Source organism: Cygnus olor, chromosome 5 (assembly GCF_009769625.2).
Source record: "Cygnus olor isolate bCygOlo1 chromosome 5, bCygOlo1.pri.v2, whole genome shotgun sequence".
Taxonomy (NCBI): Eukaryota; Metazoa; Chordata; class Aves; order Anseriformes; family Anatidae; genus Cygnus; species Cygnus olor.
The window spans coordinates 40245750-40270045 of NC_049173.1; the positions used below are offsets into that span (position 1 = coordinate 40245750).

General features: G+C 37.4%; 1 protein-coding gene across 2 annotated transcripts in view; it reads left to right on the plus strand.

The window, feature by feature from the left end:
* The first annotated feature begins 99 nt into the window (after nucleotides 1-99).
* RASGRP1 (RAS guanyl releasing protein 1) overlaps nucleotides 100-24296 on the plus strand; it is a 43240-nt gene continuing 19043 nt past the window's right edge. The window contains exons 1-5 of one of the 2 annotated variants that reach the window (XM_040560466.1): nucleotides 100-335; nucleotides 2318-2487; nucleotides 20249-20354; nucleotides 21775-21837; nucleotides 23777-23908. In XM_040560466.1, the coding sequence (XP_040416400.1) occupies nucleotides 304-335; nucleotides 2318-2487; nucleotides 20249-20354; nucleotides 21775-21837; nucleotides 23777-23908 (503 nt within the window). In that variant the 5' untranslated portion in view covers nucleotides 100-303. Of the gene's footprint in view, nucleotides 336-581; nucleotides 1088-2317; nucleotides 2488-20248; nucleotides 20355-21774; nucleotides 21838-23776; nucleotides 23909-24296 lie in introns of those variants that run through there. The other variant, XM_040560467.1, reaches the window with a different exon arrangement.

Genomic DNA, 24296 nt, shown 5'->3' on the forward strand with positions numbered 1-24296 from the left:
GCCCAAGGCAGGGTCGCGGCCGCCTCGGAGCCGGGCAGGAGCCGGCGCTTCAGTACCTGGTAAACGCGGCGGCTTCAGAGAAGAGCAGCCCGGCGGCTCGGGACTTCCTTCTGCCGATAAGATCTTCGCCTTCGCTCGTCACGGGCGGCGGCTGCCCCGCTCGCTCGGCTGCGGGCTCCTGAGGCGAGGCGAGGCAGGAGCGGGCGATGCGCGGGGCCGCCCCGCTGCCTCGACCCTCTCCGCCCCGCGCAGCCCCGCGTCCCGCGGCGCCGGCCGGGCGGCGGAGCCGAGGCTAGCGGCGACATGGGGACCCTGGGCAAGCGGAGGGAGAACCGGTGAGTCCGCTCGGGCCGGGGGCTGCGGGGCAGGGGGGCAGGAGGCGGCGGGCAGGACCCGCTTTCGCCCTTCCCAGCGCCGGTCTCGCCGTGGGGCGCTCGGAGCCCGGGGGGGGTGGGGCTCTGCCGGGGGGCGCCGCCACCCCCGGGGAGCCGGTGGGTGTTGCGGAGGTCCCTGAGGGGTCCCCTCCGCGGCCCCCGGGGGCTGCGCTACCGCCTGGCCGGTTTGGGGTGCCTCTGCCGGCGGGGTCCGCCGAGCGGGCCGCGGTGTTGCCCCGACCCTCTTTGGGGCCGTGAACTTTGCTTTTGTGCGCTGTTCGGTGCCGGCTCGGATGGCCAGACCGAAAATATCCTCCGCTAAAACTCGGGCTTCGCCACCGCCGCGTCCCGAGCATCCTCTGCCCTGCGCTGCGGGGGCCTGGCACGAAGCTCGGAGGGGTGGTGGCCGAGCGCCTAAAAAGAGAACCCTGAAAGCTGATCGGGCCCTCGCTCCGCTTTATGCGAGAACAGGAAGTCAGATCACAAAGCGACGAGGGAAATTTAGAGAAAGGGGGAAGGGAACAGAAAATTCTTTGCATAGCCAGCGCCAGATTGAGTGCAGGAGAGCTGAGCGATGGTCGCTGCCCCTGCGGGGTCAGGGCTGCGTTCAGCTGGCGGTGGGCGAGGAGTGACACCACGTGAAGTTTCGTGGCTTTTCCAGCGTGGAAATGAGTCAGAAACTTAAGCGAAGGCTTGAAAATCGCTGACATGAGGTAGGTAGGGTCCAGTCTGTCTTCACTAGGCATCTGTATTTCCAAATTTGTCCGGGACCACCTGTATGGGATGCTGGTGTCGTTACTGCAGTCTCTGCCTGTATGTGGTATGCACGCTGGATACATTTCTATGCCTTTTCTTCTCAGGATTGTCAGTGTATTAATAAAAAGTTTTGCATAGTGCTCTGTCTAAGAAAAGCTGTATGAAAGCTTAAGATAGCAACTTAAAGATGCTGCGGTAACTTCCTTAGGGAGATTGTGGAGTGTGAATTGTCTCTGAAATAATCCTGAGTTTTATGGAAACAGCAGTGGCTGTTGCCCTTTTGGGAGCCGTACTATCATGCTCTCAAATCAGATTTTGAAGTGGTTCCTGTTATTTGCAGGTGAAAACGTTTCAGCACTCTTCATGATAGTTGTTTTCTTTAATGTTTCATACAGAAAGAAGAACACGTCCACAAGCAGTAAACATCTTTTAACATTATCTGTAATGTACACATTCCTAAGCTCTGAGAAATGATAGTACGAGTAAAATACAAGCCTAAAACTAGATACTTGCTTTATTTTTGGCCTCATTTATAGTTATAAGCCTTTCATAATAAAAGCATTAATTCAGTCATGTATGCACTCTTAAAACAATTTAGTAGGAAATAATAGTATAGAATCGATACAAACTCACCAGCAATATTTTTTGATTGTGAAATGCTCCACTGTAAAGTTGCACTGATATTTTGGGGACTTAATATCACTTGGAAAATCACTATTAATAAAGCTAGTCTGTGTTTTTCCAATGTGTAATATTTGATTATAGTTATATTTTTTTTCTCCTTTACTTTTGGTAACCACAAAAACGTATAGTACATTAATGCATAACGATGTTCCTGTTACATGGCTTGTATACACAGTTTAAAGTTTTGTTGCTGTTTTTTAATCTTGTACTAAAACAGTAATGTAAACATACCAGAAGTCTTATTGCTTTGCTTGAGAGTTAACCTGAGACATCATTCAAGGAACTCTATAACTGTGAGCTCTACAATCCATGTTTAGCAGGAAAAAAAAAAATCATTTACTGAGTAGTCTCTTTGGTGTACTTATTAAGTGGGAGGGCTATGTCTTTCACCAACCTAGCTACAGGGAATTAATTGCCCTTTAAATCTGTCCCCCTTTTCCATGCGGCGTAAAATTTGCCACTCACTCATCTTGTACTTACTTCGCTACTGTGTTTTCTTCTAGGCAACCTGCCCAAGGATGCAGCACTGCTCCTGAATCAGCACTTGAGCTGAAGCAGATCAGTCATTGTCACAGCCTTTCAAATCTTACGCAGGTCACAATGGTGCCACTGGGGCACCTGGCCAAAGGGGCAACTTTGGAAGATCTTCTTGAAACCTGCATTCAGTCTTTCGGTGAGTGTCTGGGGGTTTTTGGAATGGTATGAATATGTTTCTGTACTGGTTACTTCTAGGTCATTTACTAGTGAATTACATTGATTTACTAGAGAATTAGAAAGGCTTAACTGATCGTTATACATTCAGTAGGTAAATGGATATTTTATGGGTTTGTTGATCTGTGTATGCATGTTAATACGTGCCAAGAGATTGATGTGATTTTTATTTTTCTTGAGAGAATAGGACAAACCCCAGTCACCCATACTTCCATATGTTTGTGTTTTTTTCCTCTTTTTTTGTTTGTTTCTTTGAATATCAGTTTGGTAAACTTTAACAAGTAATCATTATGTTACTGTAATATGCAGTAATATGCTCATAAAGTGTCAACAACGTGTTTATGTTAAATATTTTGAAATGAACAGAGCTATTTTTAAGCTGGGTGAAGTAACATTGGATTGCCTTTTACGTTACCTGTATAGATTTTAAGTTGTCTCTCAGTAGTGAGAAAAAATCCTAATAAAAATCACAGCTGAATTATTTTTCAAGCCTGTCAGTTATCCATTTCTCTTTCTGCCATAAGAATTGTAGTATGTGGATGATTATTGCTGTAACCCTGTATACTTTGTCTACTTTTCCAATCTTTTTCATTAGTAAACATATTCATTTTTTATATGATTAAAATATACTAGTACTGAAGGCACTCAAAAGGGTTCCAAATACTTTGTAAGTAATTTGTTTAACACTGTATCTTTCAGTAATGTGAACTACTCTGAAAGCATCTTGCAAAGTTTACTTGCAGAGTAGCCCTTAGACATTGAATGCTTTCAAACGCCCACTCACCTCTAAAATAATTAATCTGTGCAGTTAAATAGTAACACACAGTGCTGATGTAGTACTGCAGCACATAAATACTGTATAAACAATGACTAATCTTTTGCATCCATTGGAAATGCATTTGTTAAAAATATACTTACAGCTTGTACAGAGAAATACGTGTCTGGGAAAAGTTGATAAAACATGCAATTATCGATATTGTTTTGTTTCTTTTTGGCTCCTTTCCTCCTCCATTTAATTATTGTAAAGAATGTATCCACTGAACTGCCACAAAGCTCCAGGTTTTAAACAAACATCGATTATAAGTTTTGGTTCACTGGGAGTGAGGCAAGACATCTAAAGCACATGTAAGACCTTTGTACAGTTAAAATATTGAGATTTTTTAACCAATAATAACTTGTATCCATTTTTATGTGGTTGATTTCAAGTCCTATATGTAAAACACTGAATCGGGGATTTAGTTTGCTTAGTTTTAATAACTTTTTCATATTCAAAGTATATAAATCAGCATGTGCTCTCAGATTCCTGGGCATCCATGTATTATAAGGACTAAGGTGACAGAGATAAGAAGCGTACCTGTCCAGTTCAGCTGTCAATGCATGTGAATCTTTCAAAAGGGTTTCATACTTGAGCTCATTAAGGACTGCTACAGCCATGATGTGCACTGTAGACACTGAGACTCTTTGTTGGGCAAAATGTAGTAGTGTCTGTATTTGTATGTCTTCTATGACATTATGCATATTCTTAAAATATGTTGGAATTTCCAAGCTGAGGAAACTGTAAAATGCAACTTAAAACTATAGATAACCTATTTAACGAAGTTGCTTAGAGAAGGTTTTTGTAGCCATCAACAAAAATACTACGGAAAATATGTTCATTTCATCATGCCAACAAAGGAAGCAATGGAAAAACTTTAATCTGGGAGACTGAGGAGGAGTAGGGAGAAAAAGAGTGGGTAAAAAAAAGGCTGAATGGTTACAAGTATATCGAATGATTAAGCAAGTTTATTCCCATGCATAATACTTAAGTAAAGCTACTACCCTTTATTCTAATCAGATTAAAGTTGTATCCTCTGTCTCAAATATGCTGCTGTATGTTATTTTGTATATTATTCCGGAAATTGATTATTGTAATCTGAGCAAGTGTTACTTCAATATTAAAAATGCAGAATCCTCCAAGACTTAAGCACAGATCTTCTTACTACATTTTAAGTTTTCTTTCTGGAAAAAATCCCTTGATTTATTTACTGTCTAGGGTTAAGAAAAACAGTACGTAGTAGATAAGAGATGTTGATGTGTCACACTTCAGAATATGTACTTCATCGTGTTAATACTATACGGCACTTGCTAGTATTATATATACAATTATAAATACAATTTTTCTATAAAGTACACAGCCAAATTTATATTCCTGAAATCAATTATAAAAGCTTGGAAAAAAACAGATTATGTGTAAGAGAGGCTGCTGTCAAAAATAGTGTGTAAAGGGAAGTTGGCAGCCTTCTGCCATTTATGTGAGGAATAGCACAAAGATGGCCTAACCAAGAAGAATTAACCCACACTTAAAACTGTGAAGGACACGAGTATTCATAATTTCTCTTACAGTATGGATAAGCGGAAAAATGAGAAAGTGGGATGTGTGAAGTTCAGATAATGAGTGAGAAAATTTTGCCACAGTGTTGTAAATGATTCCAGGATGTTTTGTAGAAAGGCAACTTTCAAGAGAAAGCTCAAGAGAGCTGAGATAATCTAAAACCTATGCTAAGGAGGTAAGAAGCAAAGATTGGATCTTGGAGTTTGTGATATTGTCTGTGGGTCTGCAACAGTTCTGGTTAGAAAATGACACTAGAATGTGAAATGAATACCTTGATTTACAAGGTGGTGAGTCCAAAATCAACAAGGTGGTGGTTACCTGCTGATTCCAAAAGTTGAGAGTTAGGTGGACTTTCATTTTCTTTTTTAAAAAAGACCAAAATCTTATTCAGTGTAATCAACTTGAACACGTACTTTGGGATGATTAATGTGTTCTCTCTCTCCCCTCTCAAATCTGGCCATCTTTAGCTTGAACTGGTGAATGATGGGCGTGTACTTTAGAGAGAAACAGCGAGGGTCATACGAGGCAGTGTGAAGTCATGTGGATAACTACATCTGAGAGAAGAGTATAACGCCAGTGCTTATTTTATTCAACAGCATGATTTTTATTAACATAGATAGAAGGAGATGCTGAAAGAGGCTTCTTCGAGCCATGAAAAGGTTGCGTCAGGATGAGTAAGATGAGTTCCAAAAAAGAATTGCCAAAAGTAAAGGCAATAGAAAAACCGGGATGTGGACTAGGACAAGAGTTCAGGAAAAAAAGAGTGCAATGAGAGACTGAAGGCAGGTAGTTTCTCAGAAAGGGACAGTGGTCCTGTTTTTAGTCTATGAGAAGGTTTGTAGAGGCTTGAAACAGCTCTCAACAGTGCAAAGAGGAAAAAATATGATTAGATAGGACAGGGATTAAAAACATTTTCTATGTGACTGGGAAAACCTTTCAGCTTTACAAGTACCTACAGGATGCTGTTACTGCTATGATCTAGATTGACAAGAGCTGTAGAGCGCAAATGAACACATTACATTTGATTGCCTTTGAAAAGAAGAGGAAGTGTAGGATATAAGCGGAGCTGACAATAACATTTAAGGATTAAAAAAAATGATTGTATGGAAGGAAGGAAGTCGTAATAGAGAAATCAAAGGAGGGAGGGGAGTGGATAGAGAGGAAGAGCAGGAGGTAGGGTAAGGTGATTGAAAAGACTAGAAAATGTAGCGTGTATAAGGAAGGCCTAGATTTGGTGCAACCTCTCCATCAGAGAGGTTAATTCAGAACAGAAAGGTCACCTACTTTTAACTAATACCTACTTCTAATTTCCTCTTTTAATTGGCAACAAGATGGCTGAAGCTGTGAATTCATGGAAAAAAAGTAATTAATAGATCTTGGCTTAGAATATGACAACTTCAGGAGGGAGATAATTTATTCTGGAGGAAGTCTTTGTTAGTGACTGTAATTCTGGAGTGAAATTGTAGGTAAAACAGTGGCTTTAACCCCTTGTATCCATGTTTTCCTGTTATGTAGTATATAAAACAACTGCAAAATAATGTACTTTTGAGTGTCAGACCGGTCTCTGGAAGTCAGTATGGCTTTGTCTCCTACATCACTGCTTCGTTGTAAAGACACTTGTACTATCAGCTTTGTTGTCAAAACCACCATAGTAGCTCGCTGTTCCATGGCCACATCGACTATTTAATGCTGACAGTTCAGTAGAACACAGGAAGCGTATGCTCAGTAGCGGAGCTCTATTTTTGCTAGTTCTTCTTTATAATAATCTTTGCAAGACTGCATAAATGCATGTTGACATATATTTAGTCCAGAAAGTGTTACAAATTAGTAAAAATATTTCAGCAGTGTTCACTTCACTGGATAATTATATCTTAATTTTTTAAACTCTGTATCTGCTACACACAGAAGTGAAATAACAATACTTCATCGTACATTTTACCCATGGCTATTCTCATGCTACTGCGTGCTTGATGTTTTGACTGTTTGATAGTAAGTCAGTTTCTGTTCTAGCAGATGTTTTTTTCCCCCCTATTTGTATGCTTACTGTGTAGGGTAAGAGGTGCATGGTAAGAGGTCCCAATTTCTTTCTTTGACTGTAAGCTTCTATCTTACCATGTAAATGTATCTTAATGTTGAAGTGTGCTGCTATTTTTTTTTTTTTTAAATACATCTTTTGAAGATTCAATGAACTATTTTAATGTGCATTAAAGCTTATAGGCCATATAGAGTTAAAGGGTCTTTCCTTTGAGCACACAATACATTTGTTTAAATCATTTTTACAAATGTTTAAAAACTCTGTAGCAATTGGGACAAAATGTATCTTCAGCATATTGTCATTTTGCTACCTCCCCGCTTTGTCTACAGTGAAGTCCTGAAATTTTACTTCAAACTACCTAACGAACACTCCTAAGAGCATGCTTGACAGTTCTAATTTCTACAAACGCTTATGTCTTCCTGAAAACATCAGAGGGTCATGAAAGAGCTAAGAAATCCCTGAGATGTCACAATTTTAATATTATGAAGATATTTATGTCTTCAGCCTTTGAGTATAAGATCTTATATATTTGCCTCTGTGTTTAAGCACTGCAAGCATGCTTGCTGTAGCACATGGAAGAGCTATGCTTAACCTACAATTCTGGCACTTCAGTTACTGCTGGGCAAGATGAGCATGCTCAGTGGAAAAAAGAAATATGAAACTTCTTTTAAGTGTCAGTCACCATGCAGTGTCCCTGTGCCTGGTTTCTTGAGAGATGTAAGTAAAGGGTTTTAGGAAAGCAACTGGTTGTTCTTGTTGTTTTTTCTTTCCCCAGAGTACATGTACATTTATACATGTACATAATGCACGTACATTAATACATGTTTTATGTGTTGTAGTTCTATGTAGAAGCTCAAGCATGAAAAACTGTTTGCAGTGAAATTAATTGTTTATATTGCTATGTCAATCTTCAATAGGGAAAAAATGTATATTTTAACAAAGATTTAAACCTGCAGCCCACTTTTCAAAAAAGTTATTGTTTTAACTTCATAAATTAGCAATGTTCTTAACAGAATTCATGTGAACCTATTGCAATTTGCAGTTTCTAATGGTCATAATAATCTTAGGCTGTGATGCAAATTGTTTTGCAGTATCTGATCAGTGTTAAACCAGCTTGTTGACTCAGTGTGGGATAAAGAGAGTGTTTGTAAACTAACCTTAGAAATCTGGGAAACCACTTCAGGACTGATCTGGATGAAAGATGCCAGATAATTATTGTGATAGAATGGAGACCATCTGTCAAAGGAGTTGGTTGTCTCTGTAGGTGATCAACAAGTTGATCATAGCTTATGTTTTCGAAAAAAAAAGAAAATAATTATGTTAGCAGTGTTGTCTAGTTCTGTGAACTCATATTTCCATAGCTCACTTTTGCATCAGTATCATGCAAAAATATATTGAGTCTTCTAAGAAAAAAAATTCTGCTCTTAACATAAATACATTCTTCCAGTCTAGTTGCAATATACAATAACTTATAAAACAATCACAGTTCAAGTACCAAATTTATCTTTATTCTTTTACCAAATATACCAAATTATAGGATATAATTGCCTTTTAGTCAGAATTCTGGCTTTTAGGGCATATGCACACCCACAGAAGCCAACTTTTGTCATTTACTTTTTTCTCTGTTAGCTTTGTCTGGCCAGTCATTTGTTTGTCTCACGTTTGTCCTTTCTGCTCCCAAAGCCTAGAGTGAACGTTGAAGTCCCTAGTCCCCCCAAAAAGTGATTAAAGTTTGTTCACAGTGTTATACTGTGTTACAATGGCGTCAATCATTATGTGTTCAGTAATTTGGGTGTGATTTGGTCAAATACAGTGCAGAAAATTTAGTATTGCTTGGCAACAAACTATGTTAATGATCAATTAATGACATTGTGGGAACAGAAGAGTAACTGTTGCTCTGTAGAAAGCTAAGTGCCATTTAGCTAACTATTAAAGGTAATTGTGATAGTACCAAAAAGAAAATTATTTATTTTTTTAACCTGATGTCTGTGGATTTTTTTCCCAAAGAAATGAAACTAGATTTCTTTGTGTGTATTTTAAAGTTCGAATTAGCTAATTTGACTTCAGTCTTTTCAATATAGCTGTTTGAGTCATGAAATAAACAATAAAAGAAAATACATAAAACTTAGAAATCTTGCTTTACAAAGCCACCTCCCATTTACTGATAGTAACCACAGGGCTATGACAGAAAATTATATCTTCATACCTGTAAATATAGCTTCAGAAAAACAATATAACTTCTAATTTGCAGTACACAAAAGCTTAGATAGCAATAGAAAAGAATTAATTCTCCTGAGAATGTTTCATGAATTTCAATTTTTTCTTCTCTACAGCATGTGTATGAAGTAGAAGCAAGAAATCAGTCATTTGTTCTTTAGGCTTCCCTGTGCATTTTGCTTTGTTATTTGGTTTGTGTATGCTTTAATGTTGAGTCTTTCAGTATTCTGCTGTTTATTGCCAGGTATAAAGACATATTTTGGCAATGCTTTTTTATAAATCTGAGAAAGAAGTGGCTTCCCGTAAAGTATTACACAGTTCAGTAGATGTTTCTGTTACCCAGGATAGACTGGAGATGAAAAGCTACGATAATTTTCTAAACATGATACCACTTTTTTCATCGCATTAAAGAGGTCAGAATGTGAAAGTGCAAAAGCCAGGAAAAGGCAAAGGTAAGAGAGCGCCCATTAAGAACTATTAAGATTATACTTGCATTGGAGGTAACTTCAGGAATCCTCAAACAGTGCAGCTTTAATGTTCGTATGTACATAGAGGTTATGTTAAGAAGAATTCAGTGCTTAGTGTCATCTATATTGTGGTCATTTAGCAATATGCCATAATTCCTTTCTTTTGAAATACAGAATCCTCTGGCACAGGGCTGTAGTGTGAGATGAGAAGAGCCTTTTTTCTATGTTAACCTTTACATTTTCTTGAAAATACTTCACCTTCCAAATTTACAGTTTGGATAAAGATGAGGTTGTCATCTCTGTTCCTCAGCTATATTTATTCAGCTCTATCTAGTGTTGATCTCCACTGTGTAGTGTTATTCTTTTAAAAAATGTACACTAAAAAAAAAGTGTTTACTTTGAATAAGAAAATGATCAGATACCTTTATTACTAATATTAAGAAATGTGCTACAACAGTACTTGGGAGGCATGAGACACTTTCTGTGCTAGAGCAACTGCTGCAGTGGGGCCAATAAAGCTTACACTTGAACATACAAGAAAATTTCTCTGGTGAAAATTTGACATAGTGCAGCTAGCTAGAATCAGCAATTGGGAAGCAGATTCTGTATGTAAATATTTGATAGTGGTGCATGGTGCTTGGGTGTATTTTAAGTCTGTAGTGAAGCTGAAGGCTTTTTGGAAACCTTTTTTTTTTCTTTTTTTTTTTTTTTTCCATCTACAGTGAATAAGATATGTCCCAGTCTGAGGAAGGGACAAAGGCATGCCTGCATCTGCTGGGTTAGAAGATAGCTTGCCTGGTAGTGTGTAAATGTTAATTCCAGAAATATATCTAGAAGTTAGACCAAAGACTGGGAAGCTGAGATATTTAAGGGAAATTTGAGACTAAGTCAGAAATACTATACCAGGGCAACTTTATAGTTAGGGTAGAAGTATGAGTCAGCAATGAAAGTCAAGGCCAGAAACTGGGGTCTAAGCTACCTGTAACATCTTCAGGTCCTCAAGAGGTAAGCTGCTTGTTGTCTGCTGCTCTGTTATAATTTGAACTTTCGAATGAAGCTGACTTCATGCTTCCATGGGTTTGATGACTGGCTGCACCAGGATCAATCATGCAGTTAGATAGAAGCTCATTGTAAAAACACTGTGGCTGTGGGATGAGTAAGTGTGAAGCATGCAGCTGAGGTGAGTGGTCACCTAGTGGTACTGTCCTCAGAATTTTCTGTTTCTGTTCTGGAAGTCTGGTTTGTCTTAGCTAGCCGTGTTTATACCAGCACAGCTGTGTTGCCAGGCATTACACTTGAATTATTCAGAAGTTGTCTATAGCTGAAAAACTGCACATGGCTCCTCTAGTATGATGATTTCAAGTTTTGAAAAAACTTGAACTCTCAAATAACGATTGTTAGGCTCTATAGAAGAAGAGTACTTGATTAAAAAGTTCTCATCTACGCTTGGGAAGATCAATACTTTAACCATACTGCAGAACAATGAATATTAGCGTGTGTAGGGGCGTGTTAACTTTTTACCTTGTTCTGTGTACTTGATATGAATTTCCAAGGCTAATGGAATGCTTTCCACCCACATTTCATTTAGTTTCTCTTGAAGAACGTTTTAATTTCTCAAAATCATCCCATTTCCCCTTGACAAGAGCTTTTATCCTCTTGTTTTCATTTTAAAGAATTATCCACCCAGAGCTTTCTGCAAGATTTAGCTTTCCCAAAGCTGTTTCTGAGAGAGAGTAATGGCTTTCCCTTGAGGCTTTTAGCCCCTAATGTTCCCTACCCTCACACAGAACAGTCTTATTATCCTTCTTGGATGCATATTAGACTCACTTGTGTCTTGGATATATCTGCATTGTTAGTGAGTATTTGGAAGAACATTTTTTTTTTTTTTTTTCTCCTTCCCATTCTACAGGGAGTTTGAAATGGGAAGTAGACTTGGAGAACTGTCACATTTGTAGCATTTCTTTCAGCATTTCTGTTTATTTGGCTCGTTTAGTGTTCTGCTAGTGTGGAACTGATCACAATATAGTATGGTTCTTTCCTCTCTGTAAAAATACTGATTTGTTCTCATTTTAATTTTGGAGGTTTTTCCCATAAGTCCAATTGCTTGTGTAAATAAATTTATATATTACTACAAGCATTTATGTAGACTAAGCCAAAAAGCCAAATTAAAAAAAAAAAAAAAAAGGCAAGATTTAGTGCAATTCCCTGAATGCTTTGGTCCACTCTACTGAATGCCATTCTTTTACCTAATTGATGCATCATCTTTGTAAGGTCATAGTAATTAGCTTACATTGTTTCTGAAAGACATTAGCCATCTAAAATAATAATCTGAAATGAAGAAGAATTCACTAAGAACAAGTACTAAGTTTACACTTAGGGTAATCAATTGTAAAAGCAGAGTACAGTGAACTTGATATACAGCTGTTCTGCAGGAAAGAATATCAACATGAAGACAGGCTTTAAAACTGAAAAGGATGTAATGGTATTGTAGTACTGCAGAAAAGACAAAAACTCTAAGGGGATATATAGGCACAGAAGCGTGCGTATGTTTATTTTTATTATTTATAACATATATACAGTTATTCTGTGCACCATACCTTAATATATATATATTCAAAATAATATGCTCTGATGCTAAGATGTCTTCTGTATTACTTTATTCAAGTTTGCTTCATAAATGGGCAAATTGCTGAACGTTCAAAAAACAACATTAGAGTTGAACAAAGATCTAGAAAGTCTAGCTTCTAAAGAAAAGTTAAAAAGACAGTGTTAATGTTTCCTAATTGAGAAAAGAGATGAGGAAAGAAATCTTTAAATAGAAAAAAATACATTGGTAAGGAAAACAGAGTCTTTTTTCTCTCTACTCGGGGCCAGACGTAATATGATGAAGCTGCTCAAGTTGTCTAGTCAAAAACTTAATGCAACAGGGAGAACTCTGACACAGATGGTCAAGTGCTGGAATAAGTTACTTACGGAGACTGTGGTATCTTCATCACTGTTGAATTTAGCAACAAATTAGACTGGTTCTGAAACACACTGGCTTAGAGAAAACCAATTCTGCATTGGAATGGGAACATTAGCCTCTAGTCCTGATGTCTACGTTAACTGAGCTTTCAGCTGCCTGTAACAAATAAGGCTATTTCTCACTCAAAAACTAAACACCCTAGTTTAATTTGAATCTGTTTCTCAGCTCTTGGTGATGGCATCCCCCAACATAAGGACATGGAACTTTTGTAGTAAGTCCAGAGGAAGGCCACAAGGATGATCAGAGGGCTGGAGCACCTCACCTATGAAGAGAGGCTGAGAGAGCTGGGACTGTTCAGTCTAATGAAGAGAAGGCTCCGGGGAGACCTTATAGCAGCCTTACAGGGCCTAAAGGGGGCCTACAGGAAAGCTGGCGAGGGACTTTTTCAGGGGGTGCAGTGATAGGACAAGGGCTAATGGCTTTAAACTAAAAGAGGGTAGATTTAGATTAGGCATTAGAAAGAAATTCTTTACTCAAAGGGTGGTGAGGCACTGGAGCAGGTTGCTCAGAGAAGCTGTGGATGCCCCATCCCTGGAGGTGTTCAAGGCCAGGCTGGATGGGGCTTTGGGCAACCTGGTCTGGTGGGAGGTGTCCTGCCCATGGCAGGGGGGTGGAACTGGGTGGTCCTTAAGGGTCCTTCCAACCCAACCCATTCTGTGATTCTGTTCTATGATTTCACACTCATAACTGATGATTGGGAGGGTGGCTTCTTAAGAATCTGATTCTGACCAAATTTGATCAATTGAACAAATAGAGTTAAATGACTGCCTCCTTAGCAGGGTAGCAAATTCCCTTGCTGAAAGGGAATAATAAGCCCATAGTAAGGCTATTATGTGTTGTATAAGTTTTTAACTGAAGTGAAACAGAGTGATTGTAGGGAATAGTGTTCCTATCTGTGAAGGCAAGTTCCAGAAAGCATCAATGAAGTATTCAGGAAATATTTTTAGTTTCAGCTCCTTCTAGCCTTTCTAAGTTATCTCATAAGATTTGGGGCAGTGACACTGTCTTACAGCTATTTCAATTCAGTCACTAAACCCTAGCATGGTACTTCCACATGTAGCTCCATATTTCACACAGGTCTGTATGTTTCATTAAGTTCTCCTGCTGCTAAACCTTAAAAACGTTACTTGCCCCAGTTTTCCTATCAGATGCTGCTTTAATAATCTTTATAGACATTTATAACACCGTCCTCACACAATCTTTAGGTTACCAGGAAAAGAACAAAACAAAAAAACACTTTGTAGAAGTCTTAAAGAATATTATACAGCAACATCAGTATAGCAACCCATGAGTTTCAGCTTTGCATTTTGTCGGACTACTTGACAATTGCTTGATGCTTTCTTGTGTTGTGTTGTTTTTATTGATAGCTTTTGATAATGACTGGAAGACTTCAGGTAGCTTACAAGAAGTTATTCACATTCTTAGTAGTATAATCACTATTCATGTGATGTCAGGGTTCTGTGATTCACTTCTGATTCATTTCAAATTGTACACTAGGTGATAGAGTGGGAACCTGTTGGTAAAGAAATGCTTATGAAATAAAGGACTCTTAGACCTAGGAAAAACTAACTTCTTTCTTCCAAAATTAAGTTCAGTTAAGACATTCTTGGCATTCTTCCTGTTGCCTTATGATTGCACTCATGAGTGGGAAGGTCTCAGTACAGTGATACAGCCTATAGAACATACTTTTTCTAGTAAGCACATTTACTGTAGGCTTGGTGGCTGCCAGGAGATGGTGAAAAACAGGCAGTTCGCTCTTACAGCCTTGCTTATTAGCTTTTGAGTACTTTGATCTTCTAATTATTCTAGGAACAAGCGATACTTCACCTATTTCTAAATCACAGGTCACATGCTCCAACTGGTGGCTCCCTGCAGTAGAGTGGCTGATAAGCCTAGGTTGGGATGTTCTTACTCTTGTGTGTTCTGAGTGTAACGCATGCAATGGAACTTTCATAGCTATAATTTTAGTGGCGTTCTGTTACTTTATGGATACTAAAATATTCAGCCCTATATTTCTTTGCGTTCTCACTCATGTAGTTAAATACTGGAAAAGTATTTTCAGTTCCTGCTTTCTTGTTTGCTTCAGAGAATATTTATTAAAACAACACATTAAGGGTATTTACAAGAGAAAAAGAATGTAACCGGTGGACTACTTATATTTTTCTGCAGTGAAACGAAGCTAAGGCTTATACAGTATTTTGCAGCATTCTGTTAAGGTAAATTGACTAACTGAAACACACCCATGCCACTTTATTTAATGTTCACTCAGTGGTTTTTGCTCAGCAGGGTGTGTGGTTAGAAACAGGTATACAAACGGAAATGAAAATGAGTCTCAAACTTTTTTTTTTTTTTAAAAAAAAAGCACTGCTGGAGGTTCAAGAGAATGCTGTGGAGGCAGTCAGAGACAGTCTTGCAAGAGAGTCAGGAAAGCCCTCTTATTGGCTTCAGCATTTGCACAAAGATAGTTTACCACGACTTTTGTAACTTCCTTACACACAGCTATGTTTAGCAGGTTAGCTCTCTGAAAAGAAGTGACCCAGTGGTCAGAGGTGTGAAATAACCAGTGACATTTCTGAAACTGAGCTGGAGTCTCTTCTCACCGAAGGTCCATTTTTAACAGTTTTGTTGAATTAGGAATTTATGCAATACAAATAGAAAAAGAATCAAACCCAGCATTTTTCTCCTTGGTAACATTTGCTGTATCATAGTGCATTACTTGAAAAGTGCTTCTTTCATAGATCTGGCAGGAATATGACGTTAAATATTTGGTATCAGATGTGTTTGTAAAATTGTGTGCTGCTACAATCCCATATAAGTTTGCTGTTCAGTGCTGGACTGTACTGGGAACCTTGAGATTTGTGGCTGCAGCGTTTGTTTTTTAAACCATCAGTAATGCAATGTTTTTCTTTGTGTAGATTGAACCTTTTAATTATTGGTGCAGGGGAGGAATGGATAGCACAAAACAGTAATGCGTTAGTGTGTGCAAAATAATTACATGTTGCTGTAAAATACCGTAAAGTCCACCTCTCTTGTGAGATAGTTAGATCTGGATGTTTTGAAGCATAAATCCACTTCTGTTATGCAAGACAGTTCCATTAAACAGAACATGCTATTTTTCTGTGCACCTTTATAATATGAAAAATAAAAATAAAAAGACTAACAAAAGGATAAAAGTTCATTTTGGAACATGGTACCAAGTGGTACCTGTGGTATGTCTTGATAGAAGAGTTTGGAATATGCACAGAGGAGAAGCTGTTAAGATAGTTCTTTGCTGTCTTTGTCAGCGGGATATGATCTATATTGAGCATGTCTTAAAAGCAAGTGATTTAACTACAGCTCTACATACTTACTATTAAGTGTGCATGTAATCATTTTGGCTTTCAAGTTAAGGATATATTGAACTGCTTTTCTGGTTAAACAAGACCCATTAGATGTAAGCCATAGCAAAACAACAAGTTTTGTAAAAATAGATGAAAATTGATACCAACCTCTATGTGATAGACCTAAAAGAATTTTACTCTTGTTGAAGATACTTGGAATAGTACAAAAAGCCAAATACTAAAGAGTTGAAAACACATTATGATTCCTGATGTCCCAGCCTTCCCCTGCAAATTCCCTACTTCTCTGGCAAAACTTGCTGTTTGTCTTCAGTGCCCTGGTACACAACACCTGCTCTACTAGACTGTTTATATCCCAATAAGAACAGAAAAACTCTGTTGTATAATGAATGTTGTAATCAGTTCTGTTGAGTAATGAATGAAATTATGTGAGAACATGAACAGGGGATGTGTAAACTTTGGTTCATGCTGTAAAATGGAGAACTTGTAGTAAAAGTCAAAAGACAGCTCAAGAACTTTTCAAGTGTGATGGTAGATGCCTATTCACCAATGTTAGTTTTTATTTTACATTGATCTGTTAGAGTAACTTCTGTATTTAAGAAGTCAACGTTTTTATTTAGTTTACGTCCCTTTTTGGAGATTGCTGGTTAGTATTCTCTTTCCAGTTACTCAACTCTCTTCACCCAACTGCAGTTTCCTATGTCATCAATTAAGTGTCCTGACTCAACTGATTTCCAGTGTAGCTGATAGCCTGTTTCTCTCTTATCTGTGCAAACAGTGGATAGTTAAATACAATTAGTATATCCCATACTACAGAAAAGGACTGGTTTCTATCTGCTACACTGAGGGAACGTGTATTTATACAGTTCAAAATGCTGATTATTGATGCTGAACCTTTAGCTCTACTTGATTCCCTGAAAGGAAACTAAACCTTTATATGGTCGTTGTAGTGCAGGAGTACTAACAGTTCCTGTACGTTGCTAACAAAAAGCCCTAGATGTTTAAGGATGTGCCTGTGGTTGGTAACAGGGTATTTATAAGCTCTTCATATCATCTTAGTTGAATCGTATGCTAAGCAGAGTCTTCTGTATTTCTTGAGTAGTGAATGCACTGACATGACTTTGGAGCTCAGCTAACACATGAAAACAAAGCTGGAAGCGTGGCAAAGAGCACGCAAATCTCTAAACATATCTGCAAGTGCTTCTGTTAACTTAAACCTTTCGCTCTATTAAAAAAGAGGCTGAGAATAACGCTACAGAAATTAGTCTTCAGGACTTTTATCATCTTACTTGTTTTCTTAGTGTAAGCGCAAGGAGGTTTGGCTGTTATCTCTTGAAAGCTTAGCTTTAAATTCTATGTTGATAGTAAATGTTCATAGGAAATTTTCTGCAATTTATTCTCCTAACTCTCCAGTGCTTTCTCTCCATAAGTTTATCAGACTGAGGTTATACACACAGATGTGTTTTCTACACACCTAAATTTTTCAGTTGGAGCCTTTCTAACTGAGTCACTAAGAGATGCTACTGCCCACTGACTCAGTTGTGGTGCACTCTGTTGTGATGCTGCAAACATTTCTGATTGCCTTAAAATATTGGGCTAGTATGTACTACATCAGCTGTTTAAAAAAACAAACCAACCAAACAAAAAAACGATAAACCACCCCTCCCACCCATATCCCCCTTACCTGGAAAGATCAAATTTTCATGAACTTGTTTTGACTGAAATATGTTAAAAGTGATGGAATTGCTGAATTTATCAAGGAAGCTTAAAATGATCATACAATGCAAAACTGACTGCACCTCTGAGTGTTCAGCTTTAATTACTGTTATTTTAATTCTTTGTAACTTATTAAAGGTTTTAAGCTTTACTGTCTGTAAATAACTATCCAGAGATGAGTGTGGCCTGTTCTTTGAAAAATCCTGATAATGTTAGCTGCTGACTTGGAAGTGTCTAGTCTTACTAGCAGCTGGTTAACAGTTTCCTTGGTTATGCTGGGGATGTAATATGTTTAGTTTCAAAACCTTACTACATTAATGGACACTTCTACTTAGTAGTAGAATGTTTTTTTTATTTTTTATTTTTTTAATTTTTGGACACATTAGCTTTTTCTTCAGTACTGAGAATTCTTGAATTGCAATGTATTGAATCTAGGACTTCTTTTATTTCCTGTTATGGTAGGACAGTAAGAAGGAAAAATATGTTTTGTATTTGTTACTTTTGTGATTTATAATTCTATTAATGGCTTCCTAAACACTGGTTGTTTTAAATCTTCTCTCCTCCTTTTAGTTGCTTAGGCTCTATACAGCCATTTATGTGGCTGGAGAACGCGCAGACTTTTCCCTTGCCCATGTGCCTGTAGGGAGAATTGTTTTTTACAACTTAGGTGTAATACAGAAAGTAAATTCAGAAAGTGGTCTCTTGTGTTCAGCGTTGAAGATCACCTGATACATAAAGTTCGTGTTCTGGGCTTGTTAACGCTGGTTGGGTTGATGCACGTTCCCGTAGGTCCTCCCAAGATTTACCAGTCAGGATTTTTCTGCTCCTCTTGCCTGAGGGGCTGGCTGTAATAAAAGATTTCAAGACTGTCTTTTGTATTGAGTTTCCTGCAAACCGAATATGCTGTTACTAGAAGAATGAAGATACTTGCATCAGGTGCATGATACCCAGCACGTCCTTTGCTTTTAGGGATTCAAACCGAGAGCTGAAACAGTAACTTCACTTGCCAGCTACAGGCTTAGGCTGTTCTGAATCACCTTCCTCCTGAACTACATGAAATAATTAGTTGGTCTGTCTGCCACCTTAAACTAAATTTGATGGAAAGACAGGACTCTGTAAAGAATTGACTCCGTAGAAGAGAGACATCCAGCCTGGTGCCCACGTTGGTATAGGGGCAGTGGGGTGAGCCTTTTGTGTGTCTGGCTGGATTTGACTGTCAGGGTCCTGTCACAGCACATACTGCCTTGTGTTGGCTCTCTGTAAGCAAAAGTGGGGAACTGTGGCGTTGATACAGGGAAGAGAAGGCAAAGACTTCCAGGGGTCAGCAAAGGGTGTGAATAGGACTGTTGTGAAGAATAGAGGAGACAGATCTAGAAGCAATCAGGCTTTGTTAGTTCTACCAAAGATCCAATGTATTGATCAAAAGGAAAGGCCTGGGTTTTGGGGTCCTCTCTTCACATTTGGTACCTCCCTGTATAAGGGCATGGAAATTGTTGCTCAGTGACTAACATGGATTATGTCGTCTTGTGAGTGGACTCAGCTTAGTGTTCCTTTTTCTGTGCTGTGCGATTTAATTTTTTTTTCCCCCTAGCATTATATTCCACTTCTTATGTTCCAGATCTGCTGTTTCACTTACCTCTTCTGTTTTGCCTTACTGTGCATTGCTTCTGCATACTGCTCTTGTTAAGTGGCAACTGCATTTGTCCTAATAGAGGACTAAATATTTAAAAATGATTGAAAAGTACATTTTGAAAAGGTGTCTAATTCCAGTTCAAGCTACCTAGTTTGTCTCGTGGCAGTCTGTACACAACCATTGCCTATTAATATTAATGAAGTAGTTAAAGTGTGTATAACAGAAATGGAAACTTTTTAAAACATTCTGATATATTTGATGTCTTTGATCTTTTTCCAAATATGGAAAAAAAAATACAATACCCAGAAGATAGATGTAGTCTAAAAATGTCCTTCAAGTGAAATCCTTGTAATGCACAGTTCAAGGAAATTCATTAGAGCATTTAGGTCCACTGCTAAGTATGCATCAGTTAACCCCTGGACTTCTGTATACATTGTACCTCATACCATGCATTTCTAGGTATAAATTCTAACCTGTGTGTATAGTTTAGGATTATATATGTCAGCAATGCAAAAAGGTTCACAAGCACTTAAGAATATCTCAATTCCATTTCATGAGTTCAGTCATGCCACTGACTGACACGATTCAGTAGCCTATCTCTTTTGCTCCTCGATTCATTGATTTGTTTCAAAGGTTATCTCACCTGCCTAAAGCTAACTATTTAAGTATGTTGCTGGGCTCAGATCATTGTGTATACTTATCTAAATACTTTGACTGTTTTTGAGACAAAGCTTTTTTTTTTTTTAATTGTTATATAGCTCTCATCACAAAAAAAGATGGACTTCCTAAGTCAGTATGTAACTGCTGTCATTCAAACAGCATAGACAAACAGGCTTGATTAGAATTAGTGTTCTGAAGAAGCCTCTTGCATGTTTATGAAATTGTATCAAGATTCTAATATGAACACTATTTTTTTTTCAGATTTAGAAGGAAACGCTTATCAGAACAACCAGCTGCTAAAGATGATTCTGACCATGCACCAGTTTTTCATCTCCTCTGCAGACATGCTCCAGAAACTTGTTGATCTATATCCTTTGTAATATCCACCTGTTGTTAAGGTAAAATTAGAAGTACTTGACAATTTTAAAATAGGTAAGTGTAGAATATTTAATTTAGGGGTATACTACTGTTTCACTAATAAAACAATAGACTTGTTCCTTACAAATTTTGTGGCTGTATAATGTTTTTTGTTTTGTTTTAGTGTTGTTTTTTTTTTTTTTGTCTGTTTGGTTTAGTTTGTGATCTACAGAGAGAGATGAAATTCCAGTTCAGATTTTAAGAAGGATAAATCACCCTCCATTAGCTGTGGAAGAAATATCTAGGGAATATTTAACAGGTGTTAGATTAAATTAGGCACCTTAGTTAGATACTGTGAACCTGGGCCTGGTCCAGATTTCTCTTTATTTTTCTCTCCTCTATACAAGTAGAAGAAAAAGGCACAAAAGCGTTTTTATTTTTTTTGGTATTCTGATTTTATCACCTGGAGATGACAATTTTCTACAAATATTCTTTCTCATGAAAATTTTCCCCCAAATTCCATGAGTGATTTTGGATAGTTAGGAATGATTTGTAAGCCATCTAACTTTAGACCATTTGTTCAGAGCCCTTCAAAATACTTGGGGAACCTTTTCAGACTTCATGAACTCTACAGTCAGCCTCATTTAAACACTTAATACAGGTACATTTTTGTGGATTTTCTCTCCACAGTTGTGGTAGATTTCAGCTGCAGTCAATTTCAATCAAACTGTGAGAGAATCTACAAGGTGTTTTCATTAAATTATTTTTTGTAGTACTGAAAATATATGTATAATCTATAGCAGAAGACTGAAGGTATATATAATATATTTTTCCAAATGGATCTTCCATGTCTTCATAAGACACTGGTTACAATATAAGAACATGTGTTTTACAGAGGTAATAAACTAAAAGTATGGATGTTTCTTGTTTCTTTCTAGTTACCAGAGCATGTCAAATGAAAACTATTGCAGTTAGAGAGGTGAGGTTAGCAAGGAGTATTTTATATAGCTGGTTATATTTAAAAGAAAATATCTTTTTTTTTTTTTTTTTGGAAAAGCTTCAGTGACTCATACTAAACTAGAGTATTTCTTAATTAAATGTAATTGATATATTTGGTATTGTTTCAAATTTTAGTGAGATATGCAAGTGAAGCATGCTTCAAAGAGGTATGTGTAGAAAGCAGTCATTTCAGTACTTAACAGTATTCTATACTTGGGCAGTTACAACAACATTACTCAGGGTTGTCATATTTACAGCAAACATTTGCTAGTGATCTTGGAACATAAATTCTATACCTTTATATAAAACTATAATCTGATATCATATGCCATGAGAATGATTCCTACTAGACTTAAAGGTAGGGAAATATTAAGCATGCTACATTTCATATCATATGTGAATCGATATGGTTTTCCTTAACGGTTTTCTACCTATCTTAGTGCTTTAGAAAAGAAATCTTCCATGCTGTGTGTAAAGATATGCTATTTTGTGAGGTAAGAATATTCTCGTATGGTAGCTATTAGTCTGCAGCTGTCCCTGTACCATAAAGAAGAATGCTTTTTCATATCTTAAGATGACATTGAAGGAGAAACAGTTGCATTTCTTCATCTTTTCAAATTTCAGTTTAGCAACTTAAAAAAGGCCCAGGTAGCCTTGTGTAGATCCATTAAAGTCAGTGCATGAATCACTGGGTCAGTTTCAAACTGATTCTGTATAAGGCTGTACCTTGAACATTAATGAGAATTGACAGTGTTCAGGAATCAGTAGTGTTATGTCTAGTATTATTATATAGGCCTATTAAAAAAAAAAAAAAAAAAAAAGATGTGGGATATTGCAGCTACTTTAATACTAAGCAAAACACCATTGTATTCAGGAGGTAATTTTCCCTAGTAACTGTTCTTAGTCACTTGAAATATCCTGGATCACTTATCACTTTTTTTTTTTTTCTTTTGGACTGTGTGATAAAATTTAATATCTTAGTGTAGAGAAAACAAAAAAGTGGAAATAAAGATACAACCCTGATAACAGAGTAGCATATGATAATTCTTCTTTACACGAAATAGGAAATAACTAGTATCGGTTATGAAAGGTTTTTTTTTTTTTTTTTTTTTTTTGAGATTATAAAATCATTACCATTAAAAGTAGATTATTAGGCCAGAGTGCTTTGCTTTTGTGTGTGGTTGGGGAACATTTTTGCTTCCTGGCAAGCTGATGTATATATGCATCCATGAGAGTACACATTTCCATTTTTCCAACAAGCACAGATCTTTATGTGCATGGGTGTACTGGGTCTGGCTGGGATGGCATTAATTGTCTTCATACCTGCCTGTATGGTGCTGTGTTTTAAATTTATGACTAAAACAGTGTTTGCAACACAGCAACATTTTACCTGTTACTGAACAGTGTTTGCACAGCATCAAGGCTTGCTCAGTTTCCCACTCTGCACCCCAGAGGGTAGGCAAGGAGTGAAGGTTGAGAGGTTGGGAGGGGACAAAGCTGGGACAGCTGAACCAGTCTGGACAATGGGATATTCCATGCCATATAACAATATACTCAACAATAAAAACAGGGTTGCCATTCCAAAGTAGCCGTACCTTGAATAATGCGTGGGCTTCGGTCTGCTCATGGGAGATTGTGAGTGATTGCCATTGCAGCACTTACTCGGTGGTGGTTTTTTTTGTTGTTGTTCTTTTTTCCTTTTTTTTTTTTTCTCATTTTCTTTTATTCAATTGTTAAACTCTTTTTATCTTGACCCACATGCTTTTCTCACTTTTGCCCTTCCTATTCTCTCCTCCTTCCCACTGCAGGAGGAGGAGGAGTGAGTGAGCAACTGGGTCGCTATTTAATTGCTGGCCAGGTTCAACCTACCACAATGGGTTACAATTCACATATGGGAACTGAAATATATGACAGAAACAGTTTGAATGCCATACACATAAAATTGTAGTTCTCAGAAAATATTTGGTGCATGGGAAGTTGAACCACCACCAAACAAATATATTTAAATAGTAAATTTTTCTTCAGTTAATAGTTAAAATTCTGACTAGCACAGTACATTTTCAGACTGAATTATTTCAAGTTCTAAAGGAATACATAAGATACTTAAGAGATCATGAAGAAAATAATCAGCATTCATGTTATCTAAATTTAATGTGAAAACAGAAAATTTAATATTGAATTACTGAATTCCGTTTAAAAATGTACTATAGTTTTATACAGAATTAAAGTAGGTACCTTCTTTTTTATCTTGAATATTTGATTTCTGATAGAATAAAGCAGAAGCATTTAAAAACGGGGTTATCCCCTGAAGCTGATCAAAAAGAAATACAAATAATAAACTGGAGCATCTATAGCAACTATCTAAGTTTCAGCCTCACTCATGGTAAAGCAAAATCTTTATTTTTGTATTTCTGTTTTTTCACCATACAATAGGTATTGGATTACAGAGTTTTGGGTTATGTTCAAAATGGACTCTAAACTATCCACAACTATGGAGGAATTTCAAGAACTGGTTAAAGCTAATGGTGAGGAGTTACACTGTCGTCTAATTGACACAACTCAAATGTGAGTGCAGAAGTTTCAGTATGCTTAGAAAACAAACTTTTGTTCTGAATTTCCTTTATTCAAATATAATATCTTTCCAGTACAACAGGGTCACGATCCTACAGTGGGTTAGGTTTAGTCTGTAATAAGATCATTGACTGTTATTTATCCTAGAAGAATTTATACCTTATTATAGTTAAAATATATATTACATAGAGGAATAGAATGCCTTTCAAGAATGGCTGACATTCAATTTAACTGTTGTGTAGACTTTGTGCTCTGTACTAGATAAATTTTATTCTATCCAGGGAACTTAGAAAATTTGTAGAGGCCTAATGATTTTGAAAGGCCTTACTGACCCAGCTGATGAAAAAGGAAAGTACACTTTGGTTAATAAAGGAGGTAAAAT